Source organism: Pholcus phalangioides, unplaced genomic scaffold, assembly GCF_987345545.1.
Source record: "Pholcus phalangioides strain wild (caught in Gottingen) unplaced genomic scaffold, Ppha-v1.0 ptg000029l_1, whole genome shotgun sequence".
In the NCBI taxonomy this organism is placed as follows: Eukaryota; Metazoa; Arthropoda; class Arachnida; order Araneae; family Pholcidae; genus Pholcus; species Pholcus phalangioides.
In genome coordinates, this window is record NW_028301619.1 from 4,913,862 (window position 1) to 4,931,790 (window position 17,929).

Consider the following 17,929-nt stretch of genomic DNA (forward strand, 5'->3'; position numbering starts at 1 on the left):
GCCAGCAGTGTTTTTCCAGCATGGCCCAGCCGCAAGATAATCTGCTCATATCCCGCAAGGGACAGAGCAGGGGTCATGTTTGGTTTGGTGGTGGTACATCCGTTGTGCCCTTAAGCGCACATTGCCATCTGCTCGACCGTAAATCAGATGCATATCAGCGTATTCCTCGTGCGTGGAGTCGAGGAATACGACGCAATAACGCTAATTAGCGCAATATCGCTAATTTATGTCGTCCGTAGAGCGTGAACCTACCCCAGCGCATGCGTTTCGCGACGCTGCTTACGTCAGATATAGTGAGCGAACCCACGAACGTATTCAGCGATCAACTGACATCCACCTTTCGTCTCCTCTTGACTCAGAGCCTGCATGCGTTTTTCGCGATTTTCACCCTCTCAACATGGTTTGCGACACCATGTTGCATTGTAATTTTTGTTCCTCTTGATGCCTACTAATAACCCTCTGAGTTTGTCGGTCCAATAAACAGAACACCCTGTATTTACAGATCACTTAAATACCGCATGCACAGTTGGAGATCTTTGAAGTGACCAAATGCGGTTTTCCAGATCAATTAAGTGATCTGCGGCAACTTTACAGATAACTAAGTATCCAGCTAAAGTTTTCAAACCAATAAAGTGGCTCACACTCTCCTGAAGTTTGAGCACCTCTGATTTTAGGGGTTTGATGCACGTAAATTTTTACAAAAAACCACATTTTAGAATTTTTTAATTTCAAATACTATGAAATTTTCTGCGTCTTACTGTGTCAAGTTTTTGGGCTCTACCCGTGCACTAGAAATAATTTTAAAATACTTCAATATAAACTGTTGACCAGCATTATACAGGGGGTTTACGGAAAATTCACCGCCAACAATTCACCGCCGGAAAATTCACCGACAACAATTCACCGCCATGCAATTCACCGCTAGGAAAATTCACCGCCATGCAATTCACCGCCAGGAAAATTCAACGACCAACAATTCACCGTCATGCAATTCACCGACCAACAATTCACCGACGACAGTTCGATGCGAGTCAGTTAGCGAGGGAATGGGCGATTGAGTTACTGAGTGAGTGAGTGACCCAGTGAGTGACTGAGTGACCGAGTGAGTAAGTGATTCAGTGAGCGAGTGGGTTACTGATTCAATGAGCGAGTAAGTCAGTCCGTGAGTGAGTGAGCGAGCTGCTAAGTGAGTGAGCGATCTAGTGAGTGAGTGATCTATTGAGTGAGTAAGTGCCATGTCCTAAAGATATGGCGGAAAGTTTAAATAATGACTTTATGAGAAGAAATTCAGATGATACGGATTCGGGTTGCTGTATTTTTGAAATATATGACATCCATATTTATGGTGGGCATCTTTTTCTCAGCCACCTCGCTGGGCATTTTGTCTGTTGTGGCCTTGTATTTGTATAAATTACAAATTGCTGTTGCCCAATACAAGATAGTATATTCAACAAAATTCCATTAACTCGGTTTTACTCAAAAACTTCTAATGAAATGTTAAAAGGGATAATAACAGAATTAAAAGATAATAAAGTAAGTGGATACGCGATGAATTAACTTCCTAAAAATGCTTAAAATCATCTCCTGTTATCACTTTGATGTTATAAAAAACATCGCTGATCATCAGTAACCAATGGATTTTTTTTATAATGAACTAGCTGTTACCCGCGATTTCACGTGATGAACTTTCAGAAATCCCGCCTTAGTGCGTATCTACTATATGTACTCTATATTTACTATATACGTGTATATATATACTTCCTATGTAACGGAAATTAGTGACGATTTTTTTATTACGGGAGTCGGTGACGTTTTTTGAGTGATGGAAATCTGTTACGTTTTTGTGTTACGGAAGTCGGTTACGATTTTGGGGTCAAGTTTTCATTTAACTCTTGCATATATCGGGACCCATTTGACACATCGGGACCAAGTAATGTGCACGTACCCCGAGTTTCCCACATCCTACAGCAGGCCCCCTAAGCTGAAATGGATGGCGGGCCCCCAAACCAGCTTTTTCACGGGCCCCTCTGTGCTTAATTTATAGTGTGAAAATATCAAAAAGCGATAAGAAACGTTCCGGCCCCTGTCAGCCCTGCCCTCGTGGGGGTCATGCCGAGAGGTATGTATACGTAAAATATACATATATCACCAGTGCTCCCAACATACAGGGTCGGGGTACCCGGGGCATTGCACATATACCTTCATGGGGAAATTAAAAGGTTTCATTTCCAGGGGTACTTGCGATAGTGGAAGCCCAAGGTATATCCAGTCTGGGACCCCATAAAATTTGCGAATTCGGTCAAGGGTAAATTCTTTAATCTCTGCGCAGAGTCCCGGTATTTCTTTCTCCTAATCAATGTGATGGTTTTGTCCACTTACAATTTCCTCCATCCGAACTTCATTCAAACTCTGTTCTCTTCTTATGACACTGATGAACTTCCATATATCTGGGTGGTGAACAGATAATTGCTGTTGGAACGCTCGATGCCATCCTTCTATAGAATTGTTGGTATTAGGGAAACCGTTACGTGTTCCTTGAAAGCAGTTCCAAATGTCGATGTCAAAGCGTGGCTGACGACGACCACCACGACGAAGAGGACTCCCGATCCAAGTGTCTTCAAATCTACACTTCATCATAAATACGTTTTCGGAACAATAGAATTTTTTAATCATTTGTGACACTACTAGGATAAAAACTAACTAACTAACCAATTCACTCACTCCCTCACTCACTTACTGACCAATTCACTCACTCCCTCACTCACATACTGACCAATTCACTCACTCCCTCACTCACTTACTGACCAATTCACTCACTCCCTCACTCACATACTGACCAATTCACTCACTCCCTCACTCACATACTGACCAATTCACTCACTCCCTCACTTACCAATTCACTCACTCCCTCACTCACATACTGACCAATTCACTCACTCCCTCACTTACCAATTCACTCACTCCCTCACTCACTTACTGACCAATTCACTCACTCCCTCACTCACATACTGACCAATTCACTCACTCCCTCACTTACCAATTCACTCACTCCCTCACTTACCAATTCACTCACTCCCTCACTCACTTACTGACCAATTCACTCACTCCCTCACTTACCAATTCACTCACTCCCTCACTCACTTACTGACCAATTCACTCACTCCCTCACTTACCAATTCACTCACTCCCTCACTCACATACTGACCAATTCACTCACTCCCTCACTTACCAATTCACTCACTCCCTCACTCACATACTGACCAATTCACTCACTCCCTCACTTACCAATTCACTCACTCCCTCACTTACCAATTCACTCACTCCCTCACTTACCAATTCACTCACTCCCTCACTTACCAATTCACTCACTCCCTCACTCACTTACTGACCAATTCACTCACTCCCTCACTCACATACTGACCAATTCACTCACTCCCTCACTCACTTACTGACCAATTCACTCACTCCCTCACTCACATACTGACCAATTCACTCACTCCCTCACTCACATACTGACCAATTCACTCACTCCCTCACTTACCAATTCACTCACTCCCTCACTCACTTACTGACCAATTCACTCACTCCCTCACTCACATACTGACCAATTCACTCACTCCCTCACTTACCAATTCACTCACTCCCTCACTTACCAATTCACTCACTCCCTCACTTACCAATTCACTCACTCCCTCACTCACATACTGACAAATTCACTCACTCCCTCACTTACCAATTCACTCACTCCCTCACTCACATACTGACCAATTCACTCACTCCCTCACTTACCAATTCACTCACTCCCTCACTTACCAATTCACTCACTCCCTCACTTACCAATTCACTCACTCCCTCACTTACCAATTCACTCACTCCCTCACTCACATACTGACCAATTCACTCACTCCCTCACTTACCAATTCACTCACTCCCTCACTCACTTACTGACCAATTCACTCACTCCCTCACTTACCAATTCACTCACTCCCTCACTCACATACTGACCAATTCACTCACTCCCTCACTCACATACTGACCAATTCACTCACTCCCTCACTTACCAATTCACTCACTCCCTCACTCACTTACTGACCAATTCACTCACTCCCTCACTTACCAATTCACTCACTCCCTCACTCACTTACTGACCAATTCACTCACTCCCTCACTTACCAATTCACTCACTCCCTCACTCACATACTGACCAATTCACTCACTCCCTCACTCACATACTGACCAATTCACTCACTCCCTCACTTACCAATTCACTCACTCCCTCACTCACATACTGACCAATTCACTCACTCCCTCACTCACATACTGACCAATTCACTCACTCCCTCACTTACCAATTCACTCACTCCCTCACTCACATACTGACCAATTCACTCACTCCCTCACTTACCAATTCACTCACTCCCTCACTCACTTACTGACCAATTCACTCACTCCCTCACTCACATACTGACCAATTCACTCACTCTCTCACTCACTTACTGACCAATTCACTCACTCCCTCACTCACATACTGACCAATTCACTCACTCCCTCACTTACCAATTCACTCACTCCCTCACTCACTTACTGACCAATTCACTCACTCCCTCACTCACATACTGACCAATTCACTCACTCCCTCACTTACCAATTCACTCACTCCCTCACTTACCAATTCACTCACTCCCTCACTCACATACTGACAAATTCACTCACTCCCTCACTTACCAATTCACTCACTCCCTCACTCACATACTGACCAATTCACTCACTCCCTCACTCACATACTGACCAATTCACTCACTCCCTCACTTACCAATTCACTCACTCCCTCACTCACTTACTGACCAATTCACTCACTCCCTCACTTACCAATTCACTCACTCCCTCACTCACTTACTGACCAATTCACTCACTCCCTCACTTACTAACCAATTTACTCGCTCGCTCAATCACTTACTCACTCGGTCACTCAGTCACTACTGGGTCACTCACTCACCCGCTCAATCACTGACTCGATCAATCACTTACTCACTCGGTCACTCAGTCACTACTGGATCACTCACTCACCCGCTCAATCACTTACTCACTCGGTCACTCAATCACTTACTTACTCGGTCACTCAGTCTCTCACTGGGTCACTCACTCACTCGGTCACTCAATCACTTACTTACTCGGTCACTCAGTCACTCACTCACTCGATCACTCAATAACTTACTTACTCGGTCACTCAGTCACTGGGTCACTCACTCACTCGGTCACTCAATCACTTACTTACTCGGTCACTCAGTCACTCACTGGGTCACTCAGTCACCCACTCAATCACTTACTCACTCGGTCACTCAATCACTTACTTACTCGGTTACTCAGTCACTCACTGGGTCACTCACTCACTCGGCCACTCAGTCACTCACTGGGTCACTCGGCCACTCAGTCACTCACTGGGTCACTCGGTCACTCAATCACTTACTTGCTCGGTCACTCAGTCACTTACTTGCTCGGTCACTCAGTCACTCACTGGGTCACTCACTCACTCGGTCACTGGATCAATCACTCCGTCACTCAATCACTTACTCACTCGGTCACTCAATCACTGACTCGGTCACTCAGTCACTCACTGGGTCACTCAGTAACTCAATCGCTCACTCCCTCGCATTGAACTGTTGTCGGTGAATTTTCCTAGTGGTGAATTGTTGGTCGGTGAATTTTCCGGCGGTGAATTAATGTCGGTGAATTGTTGTCGGTGAATTGCTGGCGGTGAATTTTCCGGACACGTATACAGGGTGGGTAAAAAGTCCGTAGAAACTTTAAAAATGAATAAAAACTGGAAAAATAACCAAAATAAAAAGCGGTTTCCAGGATTAGCATCGCTGGTTCACGGTAATTTGGTAATTTTTTAAGACAGGAAAAAACTCATAAAACAGCCGATAGGTAGCGCTGATACGAGCGTCTTCGGTGGAAATATACAAATGAGACGGTTATAAGAACTTGCGCTCCTAATCCACACCGTTGTAAACCGTGTATGTGGACCTGCTGCACTCTACCGTTGCTGAATTTGTGACTCGCATGCAATGTGTTACCCCCTGCGCGCGCGCGCGGTGGTGGTCATGTAGAACACATACTGCTGTAATAAACGATTTGGAGGCATTCTGTTCGTTATTTCCGTATCTTTTCTTTGACTTGTGTATGTCAGCGCCACCTATCGGCTGTTTTTATAGCCCGTGTGAAATTCCCGTGATTTCCGGTTTTTTTATGAATTTTTAAAGTTTTTACGGAGTTTTTACCCACCCTGTGGCATAATTTTTTTGTTAGATAAGAAACATATGTTTCTTCGAAGACCACCCATTGAAATATTTTGAAACGTACACGAGGATTTTTATTAAAATTATTTGAAAAATTTTATAGCAAAAAACATGGGTAAATTTTGGTGATTTTTGAAAAAGTTTCATGTTATTGAAATTAAAATCCGAGAAAAAAAAATAACCAACAATATATAAATCCTAAATATGCTCATGCTAAATTACATACAAATATATAATATTTGAAAGAAAAAAAAGAGCGCTTAAAAAGTGAATAGAAAAATTTTTTAGATGTTCCTTGTATAAAAACGAAGGAAATTTCTTCCACGGGAAGCCAAGTACGAACCCCCAATTTTGAGAGGACGGAATTTTCATCGAAACTATCCAACATACTTGTGGAACGAATCAGTTCCGAAACCTATCTCAGATGAAATAAAAAAAGAAGTCATTGAGAAAATTTGAAGAAAAAGTCACTATTCACGAAGCGGAAAATCACGGAGCACATATCGTGTCTGAAAAATCAGATCAAAAAGATACATATCTATCTCAACAATAAAAAAATAATGATAATGTGCACGCGCTAGACTTTACCGATGATTGAACACAAATTGATCACTGGAATCAAATGTACAAAAAAAAAAAAAAAAAAACAGGAATTTTTTACGGCCGTAAAGAAAGTTCAAAGACACTCATGATAAATTATAAAGAAAATTTTTTCCTTGCCTTCAATGAAATGTTGTTACGTGGGAGGAGAAGACATCAGTTGTATCTGTTGTCGTCCATCCGTCCAGTTGGGGTGTTTTTTCCTTTTTGGAAACAAGTTCTTTTTTAGCAAGAAGAAGCGTAGATGGTCGGTCGTGGTGCGAGTTCTTTTAGAAGAACTGCGCATGCTTCCGCTGCCGCCTGAATTCGAAATTTCAGTCAGAGACCGGCTCTCATCCTGAGCGGTTGGGAGTTTGTTCTCATCTCTTCATCACCATCATATATAATAACTCTTGCTTTCTCTATTCGACAAAAACACACTGAAATATATATACATACGCACACTCGTCTCTCATCAGAGTTTTTTTTTTTTTTTATATTACTCCCGTGAGGAAAAGCTTATGATTTCTTTCCAGACATTTTTATTAATTGATTACAATCTAGTGTGTTCGGTGTAGTTTTTATATTAAAAGACAGTGCATCGTGATTGTCACGTCAAACAATTGAAATCATGTGGATATTATCTCATTTACTTCTGTTTTGTGCCACGATGTGGGCAACAAGGGGTGAGTGGTCTTTAGTATTTAATGTCATTGTTTATATGTATGGAATGTTTCTTTTTTTTTATTTGGATTAATTTAAACACGTGCTATTTTTAATGAGTAGAAAAAAAATATTTTTAACATTTAAGCGGCAAATTAGAATTCCCTTAAGTCCCCTTCAAAATGCCATGCCTTTTTTAATGAAGTAGTCTTTCTTCTGATTTTCATCAGGTGCAGACCAATGACTATACAGGGAAAAGTTTTCAGTTAAGAGTTTACAAAATATCTGCGCTTGTCGATGCTAAAATAAGAGGCTTTTATCGAGGCGAGATATTTCGTCGTTGCCGCTTAGACGGTTGATAATACCGATTATTGTTGCTTCATTCCTTTGTCGTGTCTCGTCGAGAACGTCGTTTCTTTCTTGATCGAACGTAAACTTGAATAAAATAATTTATATTTACTTTGGGATAAGTGTCTTTGGAGCGTGAATTTCCGCTGCCGTCTGAATTCGAAATTTCAGTCAGAGTTCGGCTCTCATGCTCAGCGTTCGGGGGTTTGTTTTCATCTCTCCATCATCATATATGATAACTCTTGCTTTCTCTATTCAACAAAAACACGCTGAAATATACAGGGTGCGTTGGTAACAGGGCGTATGACATTCTACTGGCGAACCATTGATCCTAGAGACATACTTCCAAGTAGAAAAACCATCTAAATAACGTGTAGTACTCAGATACGTCATTCATGTTGCAAGGGGTTGTATAGTTATTAAAGTACAAATGCGAACTTTTTACACGGACACCCTGTGCTCAAAAACCCAATTATAAGCTTGTTACTTTGTCTTTCCTGATGTAAACTTAAAAACTTCCGCGTTTCTAAGTGCGATATTCCGATTCGAAAAACGAAGGACAGATAGAAAAAAAAAACAGCATTAAATGCTGATAAAATGGTTTTCCCGCATCTAGTAATGTTTTTTCCTATTTCCCTCCTTTTTTCGAAGTCAAATATCTCAGTGAATATTGCAGTTGGAAACGTGGAAATTTTTCGTTAGTCTCAGGACAGACAGGACAACAACTTTCTAATTTGGTCTTTGTGCACACGAGGACGGTATTAAAAGTTAATTTTTTTAATAACTATACAACCCCTTACAACATCAATGACGTATCTGGGTATTACACGTTATTTGGATACTTTTCTTGTTAGAAGTATGTCTCTAAGATCAACTGTTCACCAGTAAAATGTCATACGCCCTGCTACCTATGCACCCTGTATATATGTTACTGCGAAAGCCCGAAATTGCCCAATTCTCGTTAGGGCAGGCCACTTCGCGAATTGGCCAATTTCTTTAAATATTGACCGGACCAATGTCCGAAATTCGGACATTGGCCGGCCAGTTCACGAAGTGACCGGTGATTCCTGGACAAAGTCCGATAAAAGAAGACATGATTCGGGATCACCGTCAAGTTGTTGTATTTTTTCGCTATAATTATGTCCACACGCGCGTTAGCTATGGCAACCCATGAACCGCAGTCACGATGCGGAAATAATTTTTTCTCCAAAATTTGACCCAAAAAACTATATGTTTATACAATTATTTTTAAATGTTTTTTTTCTCAAATTTCACTTTTTTTCGTCTCGTCTCACATGGAGTTAATCCAATAACAGCTGCTATATATAGACATGCAAGACATTTTTTTTTTGCGATAAAAAATATGGATTTGGTTCCTTTCGGGCCGTATTACATCACGGTTTGGTTAAGGTTCTTTGGCCACTTCACGAAATGACCGGCCAAAGTCAGAGTCATTTTAGCAATTCGGACTTTAGCTAAAACGTTTGGCCAAATCGTGAAGTGGACGCACTTCGGGCTTTGGCAGTAACATAACACACACGGAAAGAAATCATCAGAGGTTTTGTTATATTCTTCCCCTGCGCAACAAGAAGATTATTATTTATTTTTCGACAATTTTATTCATTTATTATAATCTAGTGTGTTCAGTGTAGTTGTTATCATCGTGTTTGTCACATCAAACAATTGAAATCATGTGGATATTATTTCATTTACTTCAGTTTTGTGTGTCACGATATGGGCAACAAGGGGGTGAGTGGTCTTTAGTACTTGATGTCATTGTTATGAATGTAAATATTCCTTTTTGTTTGTTTGTTTGGATTTAAATTAAAGTGTTACGTGCTGTTTTTAATGAGTAGAAAATATATTTTTTAAAAACACCGATTATATAGTTGCTTCATTACTTTGTCTTGTCTCGTCATGAATGTCGTTTCTTTCATGATTGAACATAAACTTCTATGGATAAAAGAGTCTTTAAAGTGAGTTTTAGTTTCAAAAGTACAGATCATATATATTTTTCATTTTAATTATTTATTATTTATCTAGATTCTGATTAATTATCATACGAATCATGTTAACATCTTAAATATTTTGATTTTTTCTCGTTGCAACGTAGTATTTATTTTTTCAGTACTTACTCATTTAAAACTAACTCGAGTCCTATGGAATTAACTTTTCATTGATTTGGGTGATTATGATGTAACATATTGGGACATTTTGAAAAAAAACCCCAGAAAAACCATGTTTTGATAGCAATAAAAACAATTGACGTGAGTGAATTTGTTATCATAAAAAATTAAAATATTTCATTTATTTTGTTGAATTCTATCCGTTGAATTTTCTAGATCAATGCGTGTAATAAAAGCATCATCTCATATGAATGAAATATTGCTTTCTAGCTGATTCATTTCTCGAATGCCCCGCTGAAAATAACTCGACACATACAGCGATTTTGTGACACCTTTCACCAAACATTTTTAAAGATCTATCTATGCGTTCTTCCGATAATATATCGATGTCCACGTTTTTCTTCTTCTCGAAAGACTATCTTCATCCAATATATAGGCTATATCTGGAAGGAGGATATATTGGATATGATATATCGTGCAAGCTGTGTTAGGAAATACATCAATAAAGTTTATAGCTGTTTAACAGCTTCATAAGGCCATAAAAATGGCGATGTACTGGAAAGTAACAATACAAGGACTAGGTCTGCGACGCAGATGTTTAGTCAGTTCAGAGTACTTAAATTGATTGTATTTTTGGGAGAAAACGCTGCTTTCTAATGATATAATATTTATATAGGTGATAGAAAACTCTATGATATTCATTTTTATTTTATACGCACATAATATCATTTCTAATTATGTCTATCGGATTACTTCATGGAGTGAACGTAGGCATTGAATATAAAATCGTATAGAGAGTAGTTTCCATAGTGGGTGAGAAAAATACTGAAAAAACAATGTTCGTAACATAAGTATAATAAAATCCATCTTTTGCGAAAACCGGGCGGGTTAAAAAATTCGTCTGTAAAAATGTAATGACAGAAAAAGGGTGTTGTTTCGGAATCCTTTAAAATACGAATTGGTTTTTATTTGCCCATAAAAGAAAGGTTACCGTGCTTGCGGGGTGACCGCTGAAAGGGGTTTCACCATATTTGTAGGGATGCCCATAATACACCAACCAAATATGAATAAATAATAAATGATAAATTAACAAAGAAATTAAAAACTTTGAAGAAAGGGATAATATATATACACTGCCCAGAAAAAATAATTGTTTTCATCTATGTGTGTATTGTTTCTCAATTTTTGTCCCCATGAATATCGTGGTTCTTTCAAAACATGTCCATCGTGGTCGAATTTACAACTACAGAATGGTTAGCTGTTCCATTTATTTACAACCTTCTTGTAAAAAAAACAAACAAAACATCCTCATTTATCTCCTAATCAGCTGATACTAGTGTCGTGTTTATCACAAAGCACCAAATTGACGGTTCTTAGTATCTCATTGTCCATCATATCCATCCCATTGAAAATCTTGAATACTTCAATCATATCTCCCAGACACCAATGCTCTTCGAACGAAAACATATTAACCCTTAACTGGCACGGGTGGGGGGTCATCACGCGTTGTTCATCTTTGCCAAAGAAATGCATCTGGGACATCTTATTTTCAGTACCTTTCTAGCTAGTTGTTTACACGTGTTTGACAAATTTATGATGTTTTTCTACTTTTTTCTCCCAGTATATCATTGATCAAAGTTTCCATGAGTCAAAATGACCATGATACAAAATTATGATTTCCCCCCCCCCTCCAACTTCGAATTATTCAAAAAAAATCGAAAAAAGTTCGAATTAAAAAAGAAATGTTAACATTAAATTAGGTGGAAAAATTCAAGGGGAGTTCGTAAAAGTTCTAATTATCCAAGTTCTACTATATGTCTATAAGACGCGAAAAAAGAGCGTGGGACTTGGTCTTCCGATCTTGAATTTGTTGAAATCAGGCAGAAACATTGAGCACTGATAAATGCTTCAGTGAGCATTGTGAGCAATGGGTTTAAAATGCTTGCTTTATAGATTCACTATTATGAGTGGTTTATATAAAGTGATTCTAAATTCATGGGACAAACTTCAAGAGGTGGTATGAGACTCTTAAACATGCAATTTCGGTATTAGAATGTGTGATCGAATCGCAGTAGCAAAGGCGGCAGAGGGTGTTTTTACAGAATGTACTACAGCACTTCACCAAACGCAAATATCATATTTTTCTGTCGGATTTGCTGCAATAAATGTAGTCAACCATTCAAGATTGCATGGTATTGTAATGTGGTAGGCCTTCTCATGGTGCAACCTGGGAAATGCAAATTGTACCACTAGTCGTTATACCGCTTGGTCATCGTTTGGCGCAGCATAACTTTGATGGTCCTTGCAACAATAAATAGAAAACTCCAATCTAATCCGCAGGTGCAGATGAACCCTGGAATGAATGACACATATCATAGCACATATCGCAGCAAATCCGTCGGAAAAATATGATATTTGTTTTTGGGGGAGTGCGTGCATGCGTGTGTGAGTGCAGGCAACTTTAAAAATACACCGTCTACCGCCTTTGCTATTGCGATTCGACTGCATATTCTACGATCAAAAATGCTTGTTTAGAAGTCTTACATCTTCTTTTGAAGTTTGTCCGATGAATTTATAATCACCCTGTATACAAGCTACAACTCACCGTTGCCATACACTGACGATATATATTTTGAATTTCAATCTTCTAATTAGACACCTGACAGGGAACCAAAATAACTCAGTCACTAGAGAAACTGGTCAAGGCATAAAACAATGTTAATCAAGTTTTTTGTAGGTTTGAATCCAGTTTGAAAAGAAAAAATATATATATTTTCCAGAACAAAACAAGATGATATAAACCCCGGGGCAATAGTTAGTACCCACTCCCATACGTAGCGAAGGTGATTGCCATCAAAGAGAAGAAGTTTGAATTTATCAACACAACTCGTTTCTTCAGAGGAAAAACAGTAGTAAATAGTCCCATGGCAATAGGCCAGAGTTTGATATAGTCTAGAAAGATAAATAATTTCAATACAGAAGTTTTTAACAGCTGGCTGATGTGCGAAGATATATTTTTGGAAAGAGAGAAAATTCAACTGCTACTGCGGGGAATCGAACCCATCTCCTTTCACTTTCCGGGTGAACGCACTAGACTACAGAGGCAATGAATATCTCAATCTTTCCTTTGAGCTTGTATGCACTGAACGGGACCGTACATGGATGGTCGGACCTAACTCAGGCCAAAGCTCACAATTGCTGATAATGCCACCAGATGGCGACTTATCCGAGGATGATGTCACTCTTCGCTATCTATACAAAAGTTTTTAACAGCTGGCTGATGCGAAGATATATATCTTCACATAAGTCGCCATCTGGTGGCATTGTCAGCAATTGTGAGTTTTGGCCTGAGTTAGGTCCGACCGTCCATGTACGGTCCCGTTCAGTGCACACTAGCTCAAAGGAAAAATTGAGATATTCATTGCCTCTGTAGTCTAGTGCGTTCACCCGGAAAGTGAAAGGAGATGGGCTCGATTTCCCGCAGGGGCAGTTGAATTTTTCTCTCTTTTCAAAAATACATCTCCGCATCAGCCAGCTGTTAAAAACCTTTGTATGGATAGTGAAGAGTGATATCATCCTCGGAAAAAAGTTTTTCCATTCGATCTGAGAATATCATTTAAATCTTTATGCCCTCGATAATAAACCATGATGCCGATAAAAAATCGTTGCAGGTGTCATATTATCAGTACAGCGGGAGAAGATTTAAACATTCTAAAAAATATGAAATCAGCATTAATTGGTAGAAGTATGTATGAAGGAAAAATCGAAGCAAACAAATATATGTCGCAAGTTATAGTCTTAAGGTTCTCGTTTTCAATGTTTCCACATCAGAGATCAAAGAAACACTTCGTTAGGTTATATTCAGACCCTGCAAACACTCAAACCACTTAAAGAGATTTACCTCCAAAAGATCTGCGTTAATGCACTTCGTAATCCCTTCGGTAGCAAAAAAAGGCAGTTTTTTTTGTTTCATTTTTCTTTCCCTGGCATCCCTTCCAACACTTTCACCAATTTTTTTTTTCCTTTTTGATGGTGAACCCTTTCAGAATATTGACCAGTCTTGTCGGAAATGTCGTTTTTACTCTTAATTTCGTTGCAAATAGTAATGCGTTTTTCTTAAGGTAGAAAGAGAAGTGTTTCCTTTTGGAACGTACGATGTTTTTCCCCGGATATTTTGACCATCAATCGTATGAAAGTGCTTGAAATATAGAATCGTAGTATAAAAAAATTCACAGGTTTATATAGCACATGAATAGGCTCTCTGTTTAAACATTCCCCTTTTGGAAATCCAGCCAAATCTGAACTTGAATTCATTGCTGAAGAAAACTTTGTTGTATTCAAAAGCTGTCTAAAGTCCAGGACAGCTATGATTTTTTGCTTTGAAAAAAAACATTTTTTTTTTTTAAATTTTACACCATTAAATTGTTTGAAATCATTTAAGAGCAAAATCTTCTGGATGTAACACGTAATGCTACAAGTTCAAGAAACATACCAAGTTTCTAGACATTTGAACAAGTCGTGTTCGAAAAAATTTTCCTTATCTGACAAAATCATAGTTTTTACTCGAACCAGAAAATTTGAATGGAACACCTGTGGTAATCAATACATGCCAGCACCATACATATAGTGCAGAAAAAAATTAAACGCAGCTGGAGGCAGAATAGTTTAAAGTATCAGAAAATTGCAAAAACGAGTTTTTCGGTGAATTTTATGCGAAAAACCTTTTTGTGAAAAATTTTAGTGCACCAGAGTACATATACTGCCACTTGAAAATAAATCATTTTTTAAACAGTTTCTCTAATTGAAAGAATGCTTCCAGCTCCACAGTTTTGGGTCACAAAGTTAAGTGTCACAAAGTAGTGTTCACAAAGTATAGTCACAAAGTTAAACTGTGTATAAGGGACTTTAGTACGCACCATGTATCATAAATTATGATTCATTTCCTGCTATAAACAGTTTTGTTCAAATTTGTTCTGTGTGTGTGAGTGGGTTATGATATATTTGTTTTAAAGATATTAAAAAAAGCTGTCAGATTTCGTTCTTTGAAGAAATGGATCAAATTATAAAATTAAGCAAAAATTCGATATTATTCGGAACAACGGAAATTAGTAGTCTCCGTTATTCCAATTAAAATTTAGGAACAGATTTTTTTTTGGTCACCATCCAAGTATTCAAATAAAGAAATTACAAAGCTTGTGAAAGTCCGTGATGTATTAAACATTGATTTTGGAAATGTGGGGCTTGTAACGCGATTTGTGATTAATATTTTAAAACGAGGATTTCCATCAAAACGAAATACTGAATTCGGCTAGTTTTTTTGTGATTTGAAATAAAAAGAGGAATGACCCTTTTGAGGTATCGGGCTTTACGCAAAACAAAAAACGACGCAATCAATTAGAAGAATCGCCAAGGAATATCAGAGAAATAAATATCTGAAAATTTTCATTCGTTACAAGATCCAGTACATATGAAAATACATCGCAAATTTATTTCGTTTTAGACACCATTTTGTATTGCCATATACTTTCCATTTCCAGAGTTATTTTTAGTTTCAAATCACACGTACAGGGTGATTCAAAACTCAACGTACAAACTTTTAGAGGAGATAGAAAACACAAAAACAAAACACAATCGCATAAGAATGTCCGGAAACCCCAACCTGATCAGCTGGAGGATAAACAAAGATACAGAAATGACAAGCCAATAATTGACGGAAAAACTTTTTATTTAGCAGTACTTTACACGAGGACAGTACGTGCACACGTCAAGTTACACAACAAGTGCTCAAAGTTCTTACCATCCACACAGTTACGCACAAAAAAATAATTGAGACACATTCCTATATATATGTGTGCGACTCTGTTTTGGTTTTTGTGTTTTCTACCTCTCTCCCCGAAAAGTTTTTACGTTGAGTTTTGAAACGCCCTGTACATCCAAAGATTGTATACAGCGTAAGTATGTACGGTGTCCCGTATGCGCCGCTGTGGTGGTCGAGTGGTTATAGTGACGGACTCGCGATGCGAGGATCCGGGTTCGAACCCCACAGTGGTGGTCGGCTGAAGTTGGTTTTCTGTGGTTCCCAACTTCAAGGCGCAAATGCGAGCCGATCTTCCCATTAAAAAGTCTCGCCACAGAGAGCATCAGTCCTACAACGATAAATCATTCAATCATAACACTTCACTCATAGTTAGAAAAACTGGTGGCAGATGGCCGCACTACACATAACAAGCATCACAGAGAAACAAAAAAAACTTCACGTCAGGTTTCACTACACGTACACGCACATTCCCGCATGTTCGGGGATTCATGGATTCCATTAATGTCTTCAGTGACATGATCTAAATGAATTTTCCGTGGGTGACAGCTATTCGGTAACTTGAATTGCATGAGAAAAGTCAATGAATTGTCATTTTGTCATGTTGACCCCATGCAGTACGATTTTTCTCGCAACCATTTGTCTATAGACAATCTCCTCTATGAGTGCATAACTGGCGTTTTAACCTTGTTAAAAATATGATGCACCTACAGATATAAATATCATAAATGGCGCAGAAAATGTATTACAATAACAAGTCAAAACAATTTTTTGAACGTTGTAAATTCACTAACGTGAGGCTGGACGATCATGGAGTTTTTCTCATGGAGCATGCAGCACACAAGGTTTTAGAATAGCTTATACTGAACAAGCTACTAGCGTTAAATATTAGCCAGATAAAACGTCATTAGTTGGGAGATGATGTCACTATCATTTCCCGCTATTACTAAGTTTCGAAAGAGTGACATCATTTTCGGATAAGTCGTCATTTGGTGGCAGTGTCAGCAATGTGAGCTTTGGCCTGAGTTAGGTCTGGCTGTCCATGTACGGTCTCTTTCAGTACTCTAACGAGAGAGGATTCATTGTCTTTGTAGTCTAGTGGTCTAGGTCAGTGTTTCTCAACCGCCGGGCCCTGTCATCAAGCAAACCGGGCCATGAGTGGTTCGCCGTTTCATTTTTATTCGTTTACTTCTCATTAGTCTTGTAGATGAAAAGGCCTTCCACTCACAAGAAATAAATCAACTGGGCCGCGGCTTTCAAATGTTGAGAACCACTGGTCTAAGGTTCTCACCCGGCAAGCGAGAGGAGATGTGTTCAAATCAAGGGCAGTTGAATTTCCCTTCTTGGATTTATCTTCGCATCAGCCAGCTGTTGAATCCTTCTCATCAGTTGTATGAAAAATATGTATTCGAAAAGAGCCTGATGTCAAAAAAATCTCCCGAAAAAGTACTGCAATATTTTTCCTCGTTGTTCGAATATTGTTATTTAGCATGCTGCAACAAATGTTAATTATCTGTTACATAAATGGAAATACAGACTACAGAAATGGAAATACAAGGCCACAACAGACGAAATGCCCACCGAGTTGGCTGAGAAAGAGATGCCCATAACAAATATGAATGACATATATTTCTAAGACATAACTATAATTTAGTCAATTGATGCTTCTTGCTTCCAAATTTATATTTCATTGTATGTTAAGTTACTTACATTGTGTGAAATTGTAGACGAATACACTGTGTTGAACTGATTTAGACGCACACATCTGAATTCTCTAATTATTTCGAGCAAGGTATTTGCGAAGTTTAAATCTATGGAGGATAGTTCTGAAGACATATTATTACTTGGTGAGACGGCAACGTGTTTGCATCTTTCTGGACGAGTGGAATACAAAGGCGTGTCCGGCCTGCGCCAGAAGTGATTGATTAAGGAAGTGAAAGCAAACAAGCTATAGCGTCTACACTCTCTAATTCACTGTGTAAGCAGAAGCTGGCTTAGTTCTTGGGGGAAATTAATAGCAGAATCCCGATCCAGCCCACTGTAAACATTTGCTGCAGCAATTCAGATTAAAGTGTTAAAGTGAAATGATTATAATTTCG

At 39.0% G+C, this 17,929-nt stretch overlaps 1 protein-coding gene across 1 annotated transcript in view; it reads left to right on the forward strand.

Moving 5' to 3' along the window:
- The first annotated feature begins 7,215 nt into the window (after positions 1-7,215).
- LOC149067605 (uncharacterized) overlaps positions 7,216-17,929 on the forward strand; it is a 185,133-nt gene continuing 174,419 nt past the window's right edge. The window contains exon 1 of the mRNA XM_089252482.1: positions 7,216-7,564. Coding sequence (XP_089108608.1) covers positions 7,510-7,564 — 55 coding nt within the window. The 5' untranslated portion in view covers positions 7,216-7,509. The remainder of the gene's footprint in view (positions 7,565-17,929) is intronic.